The sequence below is a fragment of the Typopeltis vanoorti genome, chromosome 12 (assembly GCF_054136105.1).
Source record: "Typopeltis vanoorti isolate ZY-2024b chromosome 12, IOZ_Tvanoo_1.0, whole genome shotgun sequence".
Taxonomy (NCBI): Eukaryota; Metazoa; Arthropoda; class Arachnida; order Uropygi; family Thelyphonidae; genus Typopeltis; species Typopeltis vanoorti.
Window position 1 is genome coordinate 87,238,106 of NC_143560.1, and position 22,807 is coordinate 87,260,912.

Consider the following 22,807-nt stretch of genomic DNA (forward strand, 5'->3'; position numbering starts at 1 on the left):
GTCTCCTCTCAGTTATACAGCTTTGACCCTTAAGCACCCCCTGGTTAAATCCATGTGATATTTATGGAATTAACTCTTGCACAAGAGAACTCCTTCATGTACCAGCAAGATAATGTTCTATAGGCGTGGCATTGCCAGTAGTAACTATAAATTCACATGTATGCCACAGTAATTAACTTTTTAATAATATGTAAATATTTCATCTTAAGTATCGTAAGACATCATCAGTACAGCTGTTAAACAACAATAGGAATTACATTAAAAAAAAAAACATTAGTGGGCATGCTTACATTGGAATTCCCCTATGTATACAGTAGCATGTTTAAGGATTAAAAACTATTGGGCTGTAATTAAATTAAATTAAAATATAACTGATAAATTTATTTTATGCAGTTGAGGATAACAATTTCCCAGACTTTTCGAATAGTGATACAGTTGTTACGGTTAAGATCGGGTCTGTGACGTAAGGCTTCATCACTTTCTTTATACAAACGCTCATGTTTATATATGGATCGATGTAGTAGCTTGATGTGTTGCTGTTGGATCCTGTGGTTGGCATTTTTGAGAGTGGTGTAGCTCCATCACCAAATATGCTTTCTATTTTTATTGTTGTTTTAATTTAAGAGCAGTATGTAACAAAGCGTCAACAAATTTTTGTCTGAAAACATATCATTTTAAAAGAATTCTGCTTAAAGTGAACACTTACAATTTCACGTAATTTAATATAAAATCACTGCTGTTTAAAGATTGGTATATAAACAGTAATATAAATTATAGAGAAGAGGAAACTATTTTTCATCTTCTACTTCTTTTTAATATAGCAATCAAATATTTTAGGATACATTGTAATATTTCAGTGTGAATCCAAGTCGATTTACTTCAATTCAAAGGAAACTTGAAGCTTATTGTGCCCGAGATTGTGTTATGAAGGAAACTGCCCAAAGAGTAAGTTTTCATTTTACTTTATCAAAAGATCTAAATTCAGATTTTTTTTTTTTATGTTTCCTTTATCCAAATAGATAGAACAGTTTAAAACATGATTTTATTTTTGTCTTCTGCTTTCAGATGTTGAAAAATATTTTTAAAAACAGCAACATAATTCTTTTAAGTTTATGAGTGTTTTATAATTCATGCAGAATAATTATGAAAAACATAAAGCCTGATATGCTAAAATGTTACCAAATGAATTGAAAGGTTGCTTGTAAAATTAAAAAAAATAAGTCTCACAAATAATATCATTAGACTTTTTTTTGTTTATAACCTAGTCTTCAGTGGTAAGTTTTGAAATGATCATCAGACGAACAGTACTCTTTAAAAGATTATACTGAATGACAAAATACTTGTCCCAACAGGATAAATATTTGTTGGCCGAGTGGATAGTGTATCCGCTCTCCAGCCAAAAGGCTGCAGGTTCGAATCCCACCATGGGCATGAATGTTTGTGATTGTCTGTGGAAATACCAGTGGTGATCAGCGGTAGATGGCATCGGTGTAGTTGTGGTCAGTTCATGGTTGAATGGTGGAGACGGAGTTGTGGAGCAGGTGCCCTCCCTCAATGAGTCCTTGGACTCCCTAGAGGTGTCAAATAATAATAATATCTCAGACTTAGGGTAGTACAAAAATATTTTAAAGATATTTTAAAATATTTCTTTGAAAAAGTTAAAATGCCTAGTTATGTGTGTTGTGTTAGAATCTTTTCAGAATATCTTCGTAATAGTTGAAACTTCAGATAAACTTTCTAAGCTCTGACATTTAAGAAGAAATTATTAGAGAAATATATTAGTGTATTTAGTAATCACAAAAGCAAAATTATGAACAAGATTTATCATATATTTTTGTATGCTGGATTTTGCTTTAGTTTTTATAATTTTTCATCCCACAGTTTTTCCCAATTTTTGTTTTGGTGTTACAGGTATAAATTTAATTTTATATTAAATTTACTTATAAATCATATTATAAATAAATTTGAATAAAATTATATTATGCTATAAATTTGTATTACATTATACAAATATTGGTATTTGCATACTGTAAAAAGCCATTAATATATGGTTTTGTTACTTTTTAATATGATTGTTATGCTCTTATTATACTTAATACTTTGTGGTGTGTGTATATGTAGTTTTCCTTATAGACTTGAATCTTCACAAAAGAATTCATTGTTAGGTGCATCAGCAAGTTTCATCTGTGTAGACAAAAATTTTAACTCATGGTTGCTACCGAAGTTAATCAAATTATAACGGAGGCTAAAGACTAATGCCAACCCTTGGGTCATCCAAACACAGATTGGGCAGTGAACTAGCTAGTATCTCACTTTCATATCTTCAGCTAAAAACCTGGAACTTAAACTGGATGGTCCGAATAGAACACAGCTTAAGTTACAGAATATACAAAAATTAAGAATGATAGTGAAATGCTACATCAGTTGGAGAATTATAAAATAATTATCAGAATATTAACTGAAATTGAAAAGATGATGGAAAATTAACATCACAATAGTTAAACCTGAGAGGGCAGAGTATCTGTGGTTAACATGAAAGAATAATGTTGTCAGAATTGAAAATAGATAATCGTCTAATTGTTATTGTAACAATTTATTTACCAACAGATGATGTGTCTGATACTATAATGAATGAATTTCAGGAATATTGGTTTCTGCTCATAGTATTAATGATCTGAAGAAAATTATAATTATCATCATTATCATCATCATCATCAAATTCCTGCCATGTACCCTCAAGGGTTGTACAGGATATGATAGTACTACATGAAAAAAATTACATCATCATTAATTTCCTATCTACAATTTTCCTCCAAATCAGTCTGTTACTTGTCAAGACTCCAACATTATGAGATCTTATATTTCTATCGTGTACCGTATCAATCCACCTATGTCTTGGTCTTCCTCTGGGTCGTTTTGCTGCCAACCTGGCAGAGAACACTTGTTTTGCTAATCTTTCCTCGCCCATTCTATTTAAGTGACCATACCACCTGAGATTAGCTCTGCTAATGCATTCCAGGATGCTGACAATGTCAGATTCTTTCCTAATATCCTCGTTTTTAATATGATATTGCCATTGATGCCATCTGTTCACGCCTATAATCTTTCTCAGGACTCTCATATCTGTGGTCTCTAGTCTTTGGTCAAGTGTTTTACTTCTGACCCAGCTCTCAGATCCATAAGTTAAAACTGGTTTGAACACTGTCTTGTATACAGCTAATTTAGTGTTCCGACTAATTTCTCTCTTATTCCATATGAATTTATTCATTTGACTTCCCACCATACCAGCTTTGCTGATTCTGTTGTCTATTTCTATATTCAGTTTACCATCTTCAGTAAAAATTGTGCCTAAGTAGCTGAAATGTTTTACTTGTTCCACAGGTTCTCCATTCACAACACAGTTGACATTTTCAATGATTCTGCCTATTTTCATTGTCTTTGTCTTTTTATTGCTGACCTTCATACCATATCTATTACAACAGCTATTCAATTTAGTCAGAGAATCTTGCAGACTTGTAGCGGATTTATTTAGAAGTATAACATCATCCGCATAAAGCAAAGAGCTGACATTAACATCTCCAATTTTGATATCATGTTTAATCAAACTTTCCTTCATAATGTGATCCATATAGATAATGAATAACAGAGGGGATAATGTACATCCTTGTCTCACACCAGATTTAACATTAAACCATCTTCCTGTACTTCCTTCAATTCTAACTGCTGACTTACAACTCAAATAAAGACTAAGTATTGCTTGATATAATGCCCCATTCACACCATATAACTGCAGCGTATTGAATAGCTTCTCTCTTGGCACCTTGTCATATGCCTTTTCCAGATCGACAAAACTTAAATACAGATCTTTGTTATATTCCCATGCTTTCTCGACTATTTGTCATAAAGTGAAGATCTGATCCTGACAGCCTCTATTTGGCCTGAATCCAGCTTGTTCTTCACCAAGCTTTTCTTCCACAATTCTTCTCAACTGTTTCTCAAGTGTACTTGCATAGATCTTGCCAGGAACACTCAGTAGGGAAATACCTCTGTAATTCTCACATTCAGTTTTATTTCCCTTTTTATATATGGGTACTATGAGAGCTCTACTCCAGTCATCGGGAATTCGTCCCTCTGTCCAGGCTTTTTGAACTATGCAGTGCAGCCACTGTAAGACTCTTATACCACCATACTACAGCATTTCTGGTTGAATATCATCTACTCCTGCTGCCTTTCCACATTTCAAGCCTTTGATGGCTTTTTCTGCTTCAAGTATGGATATATATTCCTGACTCCATGCCTGGTCAGTGTTTTTTTATCACTGTGCTGTCATCACTGCTTGTTTCATTTAGCAGTTTTTCAAAGTAATTACTCCATACTTCAAGGATATCTTTTTCTCCCGTTTTCATGTCACCTTTATCATCTCTAATTCCTTTTACAGCACTCTTTCCTCCATTCTTAAGCTTCTTCAACAACCTCCAAAATATTTTGCCACCTTCTTGATATTTATTTTCTATATTCTTGCCAAAGTCCTCCCATGACTTTTGTTTAGCTAGTTTTACACAGTGTTTAGCATTCTTGCATTTGTCTCTATATTCTCTAAGAGCACATGCTGACTTATTTGCCAGGAACTTTTGGTATGCTTTCTTCTTTTCCTTCACTACCTCGTTAACTTCCTGTGTCCACCAGGGAGTTCTGATTTTTTTATCCTTACAGACAACCTCACCACATGCCTCTCTGGCAAATTATAATTATAGGTGATCTAAATGCTAGAGTAGGAACAAAGCAGAATGATATAGCAACTGAGAGTATGGGGGAAAAGAGAGCAAACTGCAGAAGCATTATATAAATACAATTATGTGAAGTCTTTTCCTAAAAATACTTTTTAAAAAGTGTTTTTAAGAAAATTTATAAAAAGATTTATAAATGCACACAGCTTTCACCAACTAAGGATTCAAAGCACGGTGGAGGTCTGCTTATTGTGAATTTTCTTTTGTAACACAGAATTCAAATTTTAAATCCACTTAATGATGATTTTCCAAGGTGCGCAACACAGAAAAAAATTCTTTAAATAAATAAATCATCCCCCCCACCTCTGTGCGATTGGAAAGAGTTAAATTTGATAATGTCTATTATCAACAATATGTACTTTAGAGTAAAGCATTTAATCGACAAAATATCACTGCATACAATATGGTTTAAACAGAAATATGCACTCAATGTATTTTTCAAACCCATCAAATTTTTACCCACATTTGGCATGTGGGCAAATATGAGAATGGGGAACTGGACAATGAGACTTATTTGTGCCTATGGTCCCACAAAAGGTTCTACTAAGGTAGAAGTGGAGGAATTTTTTGAGGCTTTAGAAGAAGCAACTGACACAATGAAAAGGGAAAAGTTGGTCCTTGTTGGGGATCTAAATAGTAGAGTAGGAAATGATTGTGAGACATACAAAAATATTTTGGGAAAATTTGGAGAAAAGAGCAAAGCTAATAATAATGGCAAATATCTGTTGGATTTCTGCTCAGGACATGGACTGGTTATTACTAACACCATGTTCCAACATAAAAATGTGCACAAATTCACATGGAGAGAAGAGGCTAGGAATAAGAAAAGTCTCATTGACTATGTTATTGTTGATAGTGATGTTTTCTCCCTGGTGCAGGACACCAGAGTGTACAGAGGATTTGAAATTGGAAGTGATCACTATTTAGTCTTGAGCAGGATAAAATTGAATTTCATATTGAAAAAAATAACATGTAAGAAAGTTTTAAAGCGAATAAAAGTTCAGCAGCTCTCAGATGTGAACTGTAGACTAAAATACAGAAATATTATTGAAAAGAAAATGAAAGAGTTTGAGAACAGGAATCAAACCTTGGAGATTCAGTGGCAAACTCTGAAGGAAACATTGATTGATTCTGCCAGAGAGGCATGTGGTGAGGTTGTGTGCAAGGATAAAAAAATCAGAACTCCCTGGTGGACACAGGAAGTTAAAGAAGCAGTGAAGGAAAAGAAGAAAGCATATCAAAAGTTCTTGGCAAATAAGTCAGCTTGTGCTCATAGAGAATACAGAGACAAATGAAAGAAAGCTAAACAGTGTGTAAAACTAGCTAAACAAAAGTCATGGGAGGACTTTGGCAAGAATATAGAAAATAAATATCAAGAAGGTGGCAAAATAATCTGGACGTTGTTGAAGAAGCTTAGGAATGGAGGAAAGAGTGCTGTAAAAGGAATTAGAGATGATAAAGGTGAAATGAAAACAGGAGAAAAAGATATCCTTGAAGTATGGAGTAATTACTTTGAAAAACTGCTAAATGAAACAAGCAGTGATGACAGCACAGTGATAAAAAAACACTGACCAGGCATGCAGTCAGGAATACATATCCATACTTGAAGTAGAAAAAGCCATCAAAGGCTTGAAATGTGGAATGGCAGCAGGAGTAGATGATATTCGACCAGAAATGCTGAAGTATGGTGGTATAAGAGTCTTACAGTGGCTGCACTGCATAGTTCAGAAAGCCTGGACAGAGGGACGAATTCCCGATGATTGGAGTAGAGCTCTCATAGTACCCATATATAAAAAGGGAAATAAAACTGAATGTGAGAATTACAGAGGTATTTCCCTACTGAGTGTTCCTGGCAAGATCTATGCAAGTACACTTGAGAAACGGTTGAGAAGAATTGTGGAAGAAAAGCTTGGTGAAGAACAAGCTGGATTCAGGCCAAATAGAGGCTGTCAGGATCAGATCTTCACTTTATGACAAATAGTCGAGAAAGCATGGGAATATAACAAAGATCTGTATTTAAGTTTTATCGATTTGGAAACGGCATATGACAAGGTGCCAAGAGAGAAGCTATTCAATACGCTGCAGTTATATGGTGTCAATGGGGCATTATATCATGCAATACTTAGTCTTTATTTGAGTTGTGAGTCAGCAGTTAGAATTGAAGGAAGTACAGAAAGATGGTTTAATGTTAAATCTGGTGTGAGACAAGGATGTACATTATCCCCTCTGTTATTCATTATCTATATGGATCACATTATGAAGGAATGTGGTATTAAACCTGATATCAAAATTAGAGATGTTAATGTCAGCTCTTTGCTTTATGCAGATGATGTTATACTTCTAAATAAATCCGCTACAAGTCTGCAAGATTCTCTGACTAAATTGAATAGCTGTTGTAATAGATATGGTATGAAGGTCAGCAATAAAAAGACAAAGATAATGAAAATAGGCAGAATCATTGAAAATGTCAACTGTGTTGTGAATGGAGAACCTGTGGAACAAGTAAAACATTTCAGCTACTTAGGCACAATTTTTACTGAAGATGGTAAACTAAATATAGAAATAGACAACAGAATCAGCAAAGCTGGTATCATGGGAAGTCAATTGAATAAATTCATATGGAATAAGAAAGAAATTAGTCGGAACACTAAATTAGCTGTATACAAGACTGTGTTCAAACCAATTTTAACTTATGTATCTGAGATCTGGGTTAGAAGTAAAACACTTGACCAAAGACTAGAAACCGCAGATATGAGAGTCCTGAGAAAAATTAGAGGCATGAACAGATGGCATCAATGGCAATATCATAGTAAAAATGAGGATATTAGGAAAGAACTTGACATTGTCAGCATCCAGGAATGCGTTAGCAGAGCTAATCTCAGATGGTATGGTTACTTAAATAGAATGGGAGAGGAAAGATTAGCAAAACAAGTGTTCTCTGCCAGGTTGGCAGGAAAACGACCCAGAGGAAGACCAAGATATAGGTGGATTGATACGGTACAAAGTGCCTTAGATGATAGAAATATAAGATCTGATAATGTTGGAGTCTTGACAAGTAACAGACTGATTTGGAGGAAAATTGTAGATAGGAAGTTAGTAATGATGTAATTTTTTCATGTAGTACTGTCATATCCTGTACACCCCTTGAGGGTACATGGCAGGAATTTGATGATGATGTATTAGATTTGTTTTTGTTTCAGAGATAAATAAGAGGTCTTCGACTTTACATCTCATTTTAAGATGTAGCACCAAAGTGCAAAAGATGTAAGAAAATATTCAATGGTCATACATTGCACTTGACACTCTCAGTCACAACCTTGCACTCATAGTACATACAGATGTACATGCTTTGCCTGTTTTGGGATTTTGAAACATTTAAATAGTAGAGTCTTGTTATTAAAAGCTAATTTTAGTGATTCAGTATAAGTTTTTGAATTAGTGAATCATTTGCCTAGTTACCAAATACTCACAAGAAAAGAAGTGATGCTAGTGAATCTGTTTTTTTAAACCAATGCAAAACTAGTGAATATAAATGTTCTAGGGCCTGAATACATAATTGAACAAGATGGGAGTGTGAATGTGGTACTGTTTTATAAACCAATTTGTGCACATTCATGAGCAAAACCTTTTCAGTTTTGTTCATAAATGGGGAATATTTTTTGATTTTGATCAAGCTTCCAATACTTTTTCATTTAAATTTTTGTTTAATATTTTTAGGTTTTTTTTTATTACATATAATGTATAGTTGTGCTTATTTTTTTAAAACAAAACAAAACAAACTGGTCTCCATTGCTTGCCGATCATGAGATTCACTTCCTATGACATTTTTTAGACCCAGTTAATCACTGTAAGTGGACACCCACTATATGTCTTAAAATAACACTTTATGTATGCCTTTACATAACAGTCAGTCATTAAAAATATGTCAAAAATGAAAACTAGAGATGTGGTCTGCAGACCATATACCAGATGACTTTTCCTTTAATGTTCCAAGGTGATCGGTATTCATTTTGGTAAATTATGGAGACTACAACCATGTTAGAAATAATTACTTTAATTTCCTGATGTTTTGACCTTAATATTAAAGATCATCATCTAGAGTATAGAAATACAAGCTATATTACATTTCAAACAGTATGCCAAAATGACAATGATTTGATTAACTGTTATTATACTGGCCTGACCTATAAAAAAAATATAAATAAAAAATAAAGCAATATTGGTGGCCTAATCAATAATTAGGCCACCAATATTGCTTTATAAGTGTTTGTTATATTAAAGTTAAGATCCTGGATTATAATCAACTCTTAGAACAAAAGGTTATGAGGTAGAATATGTGCCATCCATATTCTTTGGATTTTTAGACCACCATTATTTAAAATTAGGGTGGTTGATAAGCATTTCACAGGCTTCTTTAAATTTGCGCTCACACCATGTTTTGATGTGATGTAAAGAACAGATACCTTTCCAGTAAATTCTGTGTAGAGTATTCAGATTTAAATTTAATGTGCCATTTATGTTCCTTTTTTCTGGTAGAAATTGTGAATCCTGTTTCACCTATATAAGGCAAATTACAGGTGCAATGAATATACTCCAAAGTGGGCCAGTGGAGGGAATGGATCCTTCAAGGAGTTGAATAGGTTCTTTAGTTTTGCAGGAAGTTTAAAGGTGACATTAAGGTTGTATTTGTGCATTATTCTGTTTATTTTATCTGATATCCCTTTAATGTATGGAATGGCTACAATTTTATTATGTATATAATGTAGTTTATTTTTATTTTTAAGTGGGTCTTCTGAAAAATTTTGTTTATAGTATTTTTGCTGTAGCCATTTCTTAGGAAGGTATTGCTGATAACTTTTAATTCATGTTTAAGTGCTTGCTCATTGGAGCAAATCTTTAAAACCTTGTTTTTAATGTGTTAATGACATCCAGTTTTTGTGTTGGGTAGTGGTAAGAGTTCATGTGTATATATTGGCCAGTATGTGTAAGCTTACATTGAAAGAAAGACTGCCAGAAATAAGATGTTTGACAAGTGTATCTAGAAAAAGAAGTGTGTTCTGACTTTTAATTTCATTTGTAAATTGTATGTGTTGGTGTTGTTTGTTTAGATGGCTTAGAAAAGTGTCTAATGTCTGGTGGCCATGGGACCAGATAATGAAAACATTGTCAATGTATACCTAAGCCACACTTTGGGTTTTAAAGTAAAGGAATTTAGTTAAATCACGTTGCTCCAAAGATTCTATATAAAAGTCGCAATTGGTGGGGATAATAGCAAGCTCATGGCTGTGCCTTCTTTTTGCAAGTAAACAGTACAGGGTGACCCATAATTCTTAGTGCAGTTTTAAACTTTAATAGGTCCAACATTATAAAAGTTACAGATTTATAGTATATAATAGCTTAAAGAGTATGTAATTAAGTTTTATCTACAATGATTTTTTTCTTATTAGTGCTCAACATGACCACCATCTTGTGCCATGCATAAAACTACGTGATCTTCGAAGTTCTGGAAAACGTTTAGTAGTTGCTGAGCAGTTTGACTGCACTGATTGCATTTTGTAATTTTAGTCTTAAGGTCATTGAGAGAAGCATGTTTTGAATCATACACAACTGTTTTGATGTGACTCCATAAGAAAGTCTTAACAGAGTCAGGTCAGGTGGCCAAGCAAGAGCACCTCCTCTACCAATCCACTTGCCTGTGAAAGTGTCATCCAGAAACTTTTGTACCTGTGTTGCATAGTGACACAGGTGGAGTGATGAATCATGCTACACCCTCTACCAAGCAGATGGATGAGTGTGGTGGATGCCCAGACATCTCTTAACAGAGTGTGCAACCTTAACTATGAAATATGGAGGTGGCTGTGTGATGTATGGACCTGTTTTTCCTGGTTTGGTCTGTGATCTCTGTTTGTGGTGCTATGAACATTGAATTCCAAAAGGTATCTGAACATTCTGGATAATGCAATGGTTCCTAGCATTGCATTATCCAGAATGAAATTTGTAGAAATTCTTAACATTTCTACAAAACTGACCGATCTCTTTCAGCAAAACAGTGCACCGTATCATAAGGTTGCTGCTGCTGCTGTAACTGCTTGATTTGTGGACATACACATTACCACACTTGACTGACCTTCACAGAACTCTGATCTCAACTCTATTGAACATCTGTGGGGTGAACTGTTGCATCGGTTGAGATCAAGGGACATCCCCCCCCACTCCCTAAACAGTCCATGACCTCATTAATCGCTATTGTATGTTTGTGAAAAGTATGCCTTGTAGGATTGCTGCAGTCATCGCAGCATCTTATTAAGATGGGCACCATGGCTGTTTGTTCTTCACACTATGGCACTATGGTGTTCGTTGGCTTATTTCTTAGCAGTGTATACAGTTAGTATTCCAAGTATTATTTCATAATCTATATCTTTATTCTGTGTGTGTGTGTGTGTGTGTCATTTTTCTCTATTAACAAAGTCAAATGCTTGTCAAAAAAAAAAAAAAAAAGCCAAAGTCAACAAAATATTGAAGATCTTCTCAATAGCAGTCCTATTTTTTTTCTAAATCCAGATTATTCATATATTCTGGTTATTTGAATTCAACATTCTAATAAAAATTTTACATATGGAGTATGGTCATTGGTTGGTTATTGTTACATTCTTGTCTGCTATCTTTCTAGTTAGTCACTTATTTGTGATCATACCAGAATAAAGGACCTTGTTAATTTTGTCAGTTTGACATTCCATATGTTTAACAACTCTGAAGAGATAAGGTCAATTCTTAAAGCTTCATTTGGTTAATTTCTCAATTTACTTCTGTTTCTAATAATTCTGGTGCCTTTTTTTTTTTCTTTCTTTCGGGATATCACAATTGGTTCATCACCTCCCCACACACACGCACGCGCGCACCCTCCATTTTTTTTTTTTTTTTTTTTTTTTTTTTTTTTTTTTTTTTTTGAAACACTAGAAAAAGTTATACCAGACCTTCTCTTTATTTTATATTTCAAGCAAATATGGTTATTCTTGTTCATGGTGATTTGTACAAAATATTATTTTGTAAGCTTTTATAATGAGCTTTGATTGTCATTATTTTAAACATATTTAGATTATTAGTCTTTCTCCCACAAATTATTCATTAAATTTGAAACTGAGATGAAAATACCGATTCACATTGGGGCATTTTTCTTATTTGGATATTTCTCTCGGTATTAACTAACTGTTTTGGGATATAGTCATACTCACTGAATGCTTGCGAGTTGCATAGTAAGTTTTATTTAATTTTGTTCATTATATCATCATCATCTAATTCCTGATATATATACCCTCAAGGGGTATACAGATATGATAATACTACATTAAAAATTTACATCATTACTAACTTCCTGTCTAAAATTTTCCTCCAAATCAGTCTGTTAAATGTCAAGACTCCAATATTATCAGGTGTTATATTTCTGTCTTCTAAGGCACTTTTTACTTTATCAATCCACCTATATCTTGGTCTTCCTCTGGGTCTTATTCCAGAGACAGAGAACACTTGTTTTGCTAATCTTTCCTCTACCATTCTGCTTAAGTGACCCCATACCACCTGAGATTAGCTCTGTTAATGCATTCCTGGATGTTGACAATATCAAGTTCTTTCCTAATATCTTCGTTTTTAATATGATATTGCCATTGATGCCATCTGTTCATGCCCCTAATCTTTCTCAGGACTCTCATATCTGAGTCTCTACTCTTTGGTCAAGTGTTTTATTTCTGACCCAACTCTCAGATCCATAAGTTAAAATTGGTTTAAACACTGTCTTGTATATAGCTAATTTAGTGTTTTGGCTAATTTCTCTCTTATTGCATATGAATTTATTCAGTTGGCTTCCTACCATACCAGCTTTATTGATTCTGTTGTCAATTTCCATATTTAACTTACCATCTTCACTAAAAATCGTGCCTAAATAGCTGAAATGTTTTACTTCTTCTATAGTTCTCCATTCACAATGCAGTTGATATTTTCATTGTCTTTGTCTTTTTAATGCTGACCTTCATACCATATCTATTACAACAGTTATTCAATTTAATCAGGTAATCTTGCAGACTTGTAGCAGATTTAGAAGTATGACATCATCTGCATAAAGCAAAGAGCTGACATTAACATTCCAATTTTGATATCATGTTTAATACCACTTTCCTTCATAATGTGATCCATATAGATAATGAATAAGAGAGGAGATAATGTACATCCTTGTCTGACACCAGATTTAACATTAAACCACCTTCCTGTACTTCCTTCAATTCTAACTGCTGACTTACAACTCAAATAAAGACTAAGTATTGCTTGATATAATGCCCCATTAACACCATATAACTGTAGCATTTAGAATAGCTTCTCTCTTGGCACCTTGTCATATGCCTTTTCCAGATCTACAAAACTTTAATACAGATCTTTGTTATATTCATGATTTCTCAATTATCTGTCGTAAAGTGAAAATCTGATCCTGACAGCCTCTATTTGTCCTGAATCCAGCTTGTTCTTCACCAAGTATAAAATTCGTGTGTCTTCTGTATTTGTAATATATATGATACTTAATTTCTTTAAGTTTTGATTCTATACTTTGTTAAATATATATTTATTTATCTTGTTTATTTCAACTCACTTAACTTATTATACTTAACAATCGTGACTCCGTCGTTCTTAATCCGTTGCATGATTTAGTCTACTACAGTTAATCCTTTCTTTCAGTTAAACCCCCCCTCCCTATTCTCAATGTCGTAACTATGCTTAATCACGTGCGTGAAATTCTAAAACATAGGAATTGCCTCTGGCTGGAGTCAGTCCCTTTGTCTAAACAGTAAGAGTTTTTCTTTATTGATTTCTGAAAAATTTATTTTATTTATTATAACTGCGCCATCAGAAATCATAGATAAGACTTAAATATCCTTCCTCAAAAAAAAAAAAAAACCACTCAGCAAGGCACGGAAATATCTCTTACACTTATCACTATATCAAGCAACGCAATACCCTATTCTTCAGTCGTGGCTACTTATCTCCCTAGGTCACACAGGTTCTGTCTTTTTATGAGAAGTGCATTGACATATAGGAATCAGACAAGTTATTTGACAAACAAAAGAATTTATTCATGCTAATTAGAGTACAATAAAGTTAACACTAAGCACACAAGATTCCCTCACAAGATTAACTTAGATCTTAAATTTTCCAATCTAGTTCAACAATTCTCCTTAAAGTAAACAGGCTAAGGTAATACTTAAGTCATACAACATAGCAGACCTACACCTACTATTCCACAGGCAAGCTTAGAGAATAAATAACATTACACACATTAACTTTCACCTTGTCACAACACTATCTTATTTCACACAATTAAACAAGTTATTTCTCAATGGTTAGCTAATTGCCTTCAGTCCTGAAGTAATACTAACAAACAAACAGCTGAGCAATCTCTGCTTCTAGTTAAATCACATATAATAGACCTTGGTATTGAGTCATCTAGTCCATATCAGTAGACCCTTGAACTCATTATCATCTTCCTTCTGATTCTTACTTACACACACGGGCACCGTTTCCGACATCGACGAGGAAACTTCCACAGGCAGAGATCATCAGGAACCTTGGCGGCTGGAAATCCAGAATTTACTTTCTACACTGCATAAACGACCCATCTAGCATCTTCGGGCATCTGTTGGCTGGAACGGGGTCACTTAACCTAGAATCAGCAGGATATACTCGAACCGGGAGTCGGAACAGAAACTGGGCAAAAAGGAACTTATCCAGCGACAACCATCGAAACGACCTCTCCTCCTAAGCAGTCTTCTAGCTAACTCAACTCACCTTTTCCGAAATGAACCCTCTTCATGACTACTGACCTTCCTCGAAAAAAACTTCCTGTGCTCTTTTCTTTCGATGTCTTCCCCCTTTTATGCTGCTCAATCAACCTCAGTTCTTGCTTTCCCCTGGGGATTCATAGAGGTCTTTCCTCCCGTCTTTTAGGTCGCTGTGTAAAAGTGGGAAAGTACATTCTTGACCTTCATGTGTGTGATGGCCTTAGGTCTTATTCTTAATCCCATCTGGGATATTTTTTTTTGTCTTAACAATCTTTTGTTACAATTCATTCAGACATTTTTTCTTTGTCCTTTGTTGTTGTACAGCAAGTCATTAGTTAAATATTAACCAAAATTACAAGTATGTTAAATTAATTTGAATTCCCAAGTACAATTGGTATAGAAAGAATCTAATTTAAAATTCTGTCTATACAAGATTTTACACAAGCTTCTCTTTCACAATCCTTCTCAATCGTTTCTCAAGTATACTTTCATGTATCTTACCAGGAACACTCAGTGATGAAATGCCTTTATTATTCCTACATTCAGTTTTATTTCTCTTTTTATATATGGGTACTATAAGAGCTCTACTCCAATCATCTGGAATTCGTCCCTCTGTCCAGACCTTCTGAACTATGCAGTGCAGCCACTTTACGACTTTTATACCTCCATACTTGAGCATTTCTTGAGCAAATATCATCTACTCCTGCTTCCTTTCCACATTTCAGGCTTTTGATGGCTTTTTCTACTTCAAGTATGGATATGTATTCCTGACTGCATGCCTGCTCAGTGTTTTTTACCACTGTGCTGTCATCACTGCTTGTTTCATTTAGCAGTTTTTCAAAGTAATTACTACATACTTCAAGGATATCTTTTTCTCCTGTTTTCATGTCACCTTTGTCATTTCTAATTCCTTTTACAGCACCTCTTTCCTCATTTCTGACCTTTTTCAACAACCTCCAGAATATCTTGCTACCTTCTTGATATTTATTTTCTATGTTCTTGTCAAAGTCCTCCCATGACTTTTGTTTAGCTAGTTTTACACAGTGTTTAGCTTTCTTACATTTGTCTCTGTATTCTCTAAGAGCACAATCTGACTTACTTGTCATGAGCTTTTCATATGCTTTCTTCTTTTCCTTCACTGCCTCTTTAACTTCCTGTGTCCACCATGGAGTTTTGATTTTTCTATGCTTGCAGACCATCTCACCACATGCCTCAATTGCTGAATCAATCAGTGTTTTCTGCAGGGCTTGCCACTGAATCTCCAAGATTTGGTTCCTGTTCTCAAACTCTTTCATTTTTTCTTTAATAATATTTGTGTATGTTAGTCTACAGTTCACATCTGAGGGCTGCTCAACTTTTATTCGCTTTAAAACTTTCTTACATGTTCTTCTTTTCAATACGAAATTCAATTTTATCCTGCTTAGGACTAGATGGTGATCACTTCCAATTTCAAATCCTCTGTACACTCTGGTGTCCTGCACACAGTGGGAAAAATCACTATCAACAATAACATAGTCAATGAGACTTTTCTTATTCCTTGCCTCTTCTCTCCATGTGAATTTGTGCACCTTTTTATGTTGGAACATGGTGTTAGTAATAACCAGTCCATGTCCTGAGCAGAAATCCAACAGGTATTTGCCATTATTATTGGCTTTGCTCTTTTCTCCAAATTTTCCGAAAAAATTTTGTATCTTTGGCAATCATTTCCTACTCTTCCATTTAGATCCCCAACCAGGACCAACTTTTCCCTTTTCACTGTGTGAGTTGCTTTCTCTAAAGCCTCAAAAAATTCCTCCACTTCTACCTTAGTTGAAGCTTCTATGGGACCATAGGCACAAATAAGTCTCATTGTCCAGTTCCTCATTCTGATATTTGCCCACATCACTCTACTTGAGACTGCCTACCATTCAAGAAGATTAGCCTCGTATTTAGTGTTGAATACTATGGCTACTCCTTCTTTTCCTTGATTGTCATTGCTTGAATATAACATTTTGTATTTATTGCTCAGAAAGATCTCACCAGTCTTTGTGTTTTTTTGTTTCAGTCACCCCTATTATGTCAATCTGGTACTTATCCAATTCCTCAGCTAGCTCCATTTCTTTGCCATTCAAGCTTCGTATGTTGATAGTGCCGATCTTTAACTCTGGTGATGTTGAGTTGGGGTAAGTTTTAGGATTAGCTCCAGTAGCTAACGTTTTGCTGTTTGCCCTGGTTCCCTGGTGAAAAGAACGGGGGCCTTGTTTAACCAGGTGACACCCCCAGCCAACATGAAATTCTGTCGTGTCATACCATCATTTGAAATTTTGGTGTAAGCCAATAAGAATACAGTTTGGTCAGCTAAATCCCAAATTGCCAGCCCATCCTCGTCCGTTCACTATCCAGGTAGATACCTAACAGGGTGCACCACGAGAAGGTGAGGAGTTATACAGCTTTGACCCTTAAGCACCCCATGTTCATTATATATCTCAGATCATCTTCCATTATCACATTAGGCTTCAAAGACTGAGTAACTTGGCATTTCTATACCAAATTTTTACTAGGATAGGACAGTGCTATAGTTTGCTATGTGTCTTAGGTGTCTATTTTCTCTGGTTCATTGGTCTGTTTTGCAGGTATTGGAAGGAATAGATTTATTTTTATGTTTTATGTGGTCTATAAATACAATTGATTCTCATTATAGCAAATACTATAACAAACTCATCCACTACAACAAACTTTTGGAAATTCTCAATCGAATTCTACAGGCACAGTACTATTTAAAAGAAATTCACTCTAGCAAACTATCAGCTATAACAGACTGTTCCCAAAGATCCTACAAGTTTATTGTAATGAGAATTGACTGTATTGTCTCTTTAAAATATCTGAAGTTCTGTAGCTCATTTTGTAATGATGACTGATACAGAATTTTTATAAGGACTTTTAAACCAAAATTTATGGTTTTTCCACTCTGAAACTTAGATTTTTCATCCTACAAAATAGACAGATCGTCATGAGAATATGTGCCCACATACATTTGACAAACAGATAGGATAGACTGCTCTTTAAGAGTAGTAACTAGGGGTTATATGAGGCCAAGTTACTTACTTGATTATGGCAGCCATTGAATCTAATACATTAAGGGAGAAGATGAAATTAAAAATATCTGGCCTGCATTAATACTATCCCTAAAGGAAGCTACACATGCTTGATGCATATTATTCACATCCTAAATGTAGTATTCTTTAAATTAATCTTGTTCCTTTAAACACATTATTTTAGTATATTGTTTTAGGTAAATAGAAGTCCCGGAGGATAGTATCCGTTGGATGAGCTGATCTCCCTGCTCATCAAAACGGTTCTCCCTATAGAGCAAGCTGGCTTTAAGCCTGGAAAAAACCATTGTGAATCTTTAAATTAAAATTGACTTGACATTGGCCTATGATACATTCTGGATCAGAGGCTGCTTGTTCTCAAAGCTCAGTTTCATCATAAAATGTAAAACAACATTACGCTTCCTAGAATCCATGCTCACAAACAAAAATTTGGGTCCATATTGGTGGAAGGAAAAGCAGACCCTGATTCCTTCAGAATGGCTTGCCCTACAGGGCTCTGTTTTGGCTCCAACTCTTTTTAACATCTATATCTTGAGCATTCAAGATCAAGGAATACATGTATGCTGATGACATGGCAATACTTCACCAATTGCCTTCTTTCAACTCTCTGGAGGACATCTTCAATGCAGATTTGGAGATTCTCAAGAAATATTTTGAGCAGTGGCACTTGAAGCCAAACCCTACCAAAACAATGTTCACACCTTTCCATCTTAACAACAGGGAGGCAAACCACCAACTCAATCTAATTTTCTGTGGCAGTCCAGTCAAGCATGATCCACTTCCACAATACCTAGGAGTGAACCCCAGATAGAAGTCTGACCTACAAAAATCACATCTGTAAAGTAAAAAATAAAATAAAAATGAGAAACAACATTATCTCAAGACTAAGTGGAACTGGTTGGGGTTGCAATACTTAGGATCTCGGGCCTGGCCCTTGTTTACTTTGCTGAGTACTGTGCACCAGTCTGGGAAAGAAGTACTCACACAAACATTGATTCCCAACTGAACATAACCATGTGCACGATTAGTGGGACCTTAAAATATACCCCTCTGCCATGGTTACCAGTGCTTCCAAACATAGTCCCACCAAATACTTCACTAAAAGAACTGGCAAAAATCACAAAACTTCCTGCTGCCTCTCCACTCCATTCCACTCTTATAAGTCCTGCTAGAACCAGGCTGAAGTGAAGGTACCCATTTTAGGAATAACCAGAGTCTTTTCTGGCCCAGCACCTTCAACTCATGACATGTGGAACCAACAATGGGCTATGAACTTGCCAACAAATTGCTCTCTTGTAAAAGATCCCTGCAGCCTCCAGTCTGACTTCATCCTTCCTAGAAGACCATTGACAATTGTCAATAGAATCTGAGTGAACCAGGGCAGATGTGGCTACTTCTTGCATAAATGAAATATGGCAAATAGTCATTACTGTGACTGCACCCATATCCTACAGACTATCAAACATATCATCAGTGACTGCCCCTTTCGCTGTTTCCACAGCGACCTGTAGGAAATACATGAAGTGTCAAAGGAGGCTCTAGAGCTTTCAACATTGGACATCGAACTATAGATGAACTCTGCCGTAAGAATACCTACCTACCATTTTGGGTCACTTACATTTTTAGTTTATGGTGATCATCATGAGCAAATCTGCACATTTAATCTAACTAAATTTTTTGTAAAATTATTGTTACACATATAGCTCTTTGTAAACTGCAGATTTTTTTTTATTACTGCTTCAATTTAGATGTCTGTGGAGTTATAATTAATATTGCATTTTTTCCTTATCCAAATACCTTTTGCATTTTTAGGCATTCAAGATGTATATGAAATGTGTTTATCTTATGAAGAATAAAGAACTATTTGATGTTGAGAAACTAGATAGGGATGCATATGCAAGGTAAGGTATTGTACACACACACACACACACAAACATAGAGATTAGGGCTATAATTCAGTTATGTTTGGAGGCAGATGTATAGAACTAGTTCTATTATCCTAGTGATATTTATAAGCTTAGAAATATTATTAAGCAACTATTTTGCTTTAATTACTAAGGCATCTTTAGGTATAAATAGATCTAAGAATGGAAAGAAGACAAGCAATAAACGAGTCTAAATGACATCTTACAAACTTAATCAGTCCTCTTTGGACACTGCTGTATCTATAGAGGATGCCAAAGGATCTTGATTGTTAGGTTGACAGAATCATAGATGATTGGTAGTATGAAGCAACCATATTTATTTAATATTCTGCCAGACTTCTCCCTCAGTTATTGTCTCTATGTGTTTGTTTCTTTTTAAGCAAACATGTGAGTTCAACTGATATATTTGAGATACCTCATAACGCACTTGTTCCCACTTACTTGCGGTGAGTCATTTTAGTATTGGTTTTGTCTGTGTCTAGTGCTCAGCATTAGAGAAACAATGTACAGTCGGGTCTCTTTTTATGCGGTAGATACATTCTACAGAAAACCACATATTAAAAATCGCACAAAAAAGGGCCTCACTTACGTTGAAAAATTAGGGATATGTTCCATAATTTTCTAAAACCGCATAAAACCGAAGCAATGAATTAAAATAAACCTAAAATTGCATAAAAAAAAGTTGATGGACATTCAGGAAAATAAGCATGCCTAAGTTTGTTTTAAAGCTTTATTCGTTTAATTTTATTGAAAAGTAACATTTTTTTATTTATTTTTTATTTTATTTTATTTTTTTATTTTTTTTTGTCATCAGAATTATCATCACTATTTGACAATATTCGGCAATGTTTGCGAACTGGTACAAAATTACTTTCAACTCCAGAAGAGATAGCCAGCGCACATCAGATCTGTATGGTAAAGGCAATGGTTCTTCACAAACAGAATTAGCTTCACCCTCATTTTGTGCTGATTTTTTTCTTCTGACAATTTAATCAGTGATTAAACTTTGCAATGATGATTTCACTAATTTTTTATACAGCTCGCGATATCCAGACATACAGTTCTTCAGCTCGCGTTGGAATTTAAAGGCTCGTTCAGAATTTGTGTCATTAACAAGAAAATGATTTTCCAATTTATTGCACAATTCAAGACCTTCTCGAATTATATTTGCAGTGAGGGAGAGAGGTTTTTCTTCTGCTTCACTGTCATTTTCTGGATCTTCGATGATATCTAAAGTTAATCGATATCCAATAATATCATCGTCACTTAAGGCATTATCCACATGCTTCTTTCGAAACCATAGTGCCATGATTTTTTAAAAGTAATAGGTCTACTGAGTTAAATTTTAATATGAATAAGAGACATGGGACTTTGTTTAATTTTGGTGTTAAGAAATCTCTTTTTGAAGATGTTTGTGACGCAACAGATAGTGATTCATCCACCTCCAGCCTACAAAGCAATCTCCAGGATATACAAAGGGAGGGGGAAAACTATCAACACACAGGGAAAAAAGTCTGCATTCTCTCGTCAGTACTTATAATAATATTATAAATTTTTGATGATCAGAATGGGATATGTCAATGAAAATCAGCACAAATTAATTTAATGTTTGTTTAATTAATTACTAATGATCAATTATTAATTGATAATAATAAATCAGCTAAATTAACAATTAATTGTTAATTAATATATTACAAAATAACCAAGGTGTTCCATGAAAATTTCAGGATTTGTGAAGTGTTCTGTCGTAGGAAAAGTTTGGGAAAGGCTGGATTACCCTATTATCGGAATGGATTCTCCTTCTTTTGACATGTGCAGAAGTGTCGAAAGGGCTCGTATCTGTATAGTATATACCACATAACTTCAAATCCGCATAAAAAGAGACTCGAGTGTATATCCATTCAAGTTTTTGTGAAACAGATAAAGGAATGGGTGCAGAAACTTACAGTTGTAACAGCATTTGGTAGTAAATCAAGGTACTTTTAAAAACCGAAAATCTATACAAATCTTCTTGAAAACCAAGTCAGTGTTGGATTTTTAAAAAAAAAATTATCATGGAGGAGTTATATGCATGAACATTTTACCATCTGAGTGAACAGTTGATCAGTAATGTTATTATGTTATGCTATTGAAATGCTGTGCAGATATCATTAAAAAAAAAAAAAAAAAAAAAAGCCCGGAGAAGTGGCAAAATGCAAATCAGATCTTCCAGCTTATGCACTGCCCTGGTTAATTGTGCCTTGCTCTCCAGAGCTTTCTCCCCAAGCACAATATTGCAAGTATTCCAATTTACTATATTCTCCATGAAAGTACTTTGAAAGTGATGGCATATATCAGGACATAGATCCATTATTGTTCCATTTCATCTCTACGTTCTGAGAACTTTTGACTCAACTTTTGTGTCTGTCTGGATTATATACAGAATCCAGTGTATGAAATTTATGTATATAGAATAAATATAGAGATATCATTAATATTTATATTTTTTAGAACCACTAATGTTTTACATTTGTTCTGCCTTTATAAACATTTCTTTTCTTACTTACACGCATATGCACAGTAAACTTCTTTGTTCCCACATCAGATGTTGGATTCAGTGTTAATACTGGAGATTTATGGGATGCAACCTTTACTTAGTTTAAGATTTATTTCATAACTTAAAATACCAACAAAACATACATATCACAAACTGGGTTTGATATAGTAGACAGACACTATAACAAACAGCAGAAGGATCCTATGCTAAGCTGTACAGAAACCAATACTGTTTTAAGCTCGCTGCCTAAAACAGCAAAAGTAATTTCAAGACATTATACTGTAGCAAGCAGAACATTCCTGTCAAATTAGGTTATAATTCATGTTCTGAAATTTTCATTTACTGAACATGGGTACATATATTTTTGAATTTATGTACCCGTGTACATCTATTAAAAATATATGTACACGGGTACATATATTTTTAATAGATGTATTGACATGGCATTAAATGTGAAAAATCACCACACCTTTAAGGGTACGGTAGCTCTAAATACTGAATGGCTGCTGAAAACTAACTACTCAGAATACAGCTCTGTTGTGAGTAGTACGATGGGAAGTACTGTATAAAATTTAGTACATTATTTTTTAGATTAGAACTAAAATACATGATTACTTACTTACCAAGCAAATGATTTTACTAGGTT

The 22,807-nt window shown here is 34.5% G+C and overlaps 1 protein-coding gene across 1 annotated transcript in view; it reads left to right on the plus strand.

Annotated features, from left to right (window-relative positions):
- Positions 1-22,807, plus strand: part of LOC150100970 (putative ATP-dependent RNA helicase DDX10) — a 293,342-nt gene that overhangs the window by 172,925 nt on the left and 97,610 nt on the right. The window contains exons 12-13 of the mRNA XM_090401236.1: positions 858-945; positions 19,513-19,601. Of these exons, the coding sequence (XP_090257362.1) occupies positions 858-945; positions 19,513-19,601 (177 nt within the window). The remainder of the gene's footprint in view (positions 1-857; positions 946-19,512; positions 19,602-22,807) is intronic.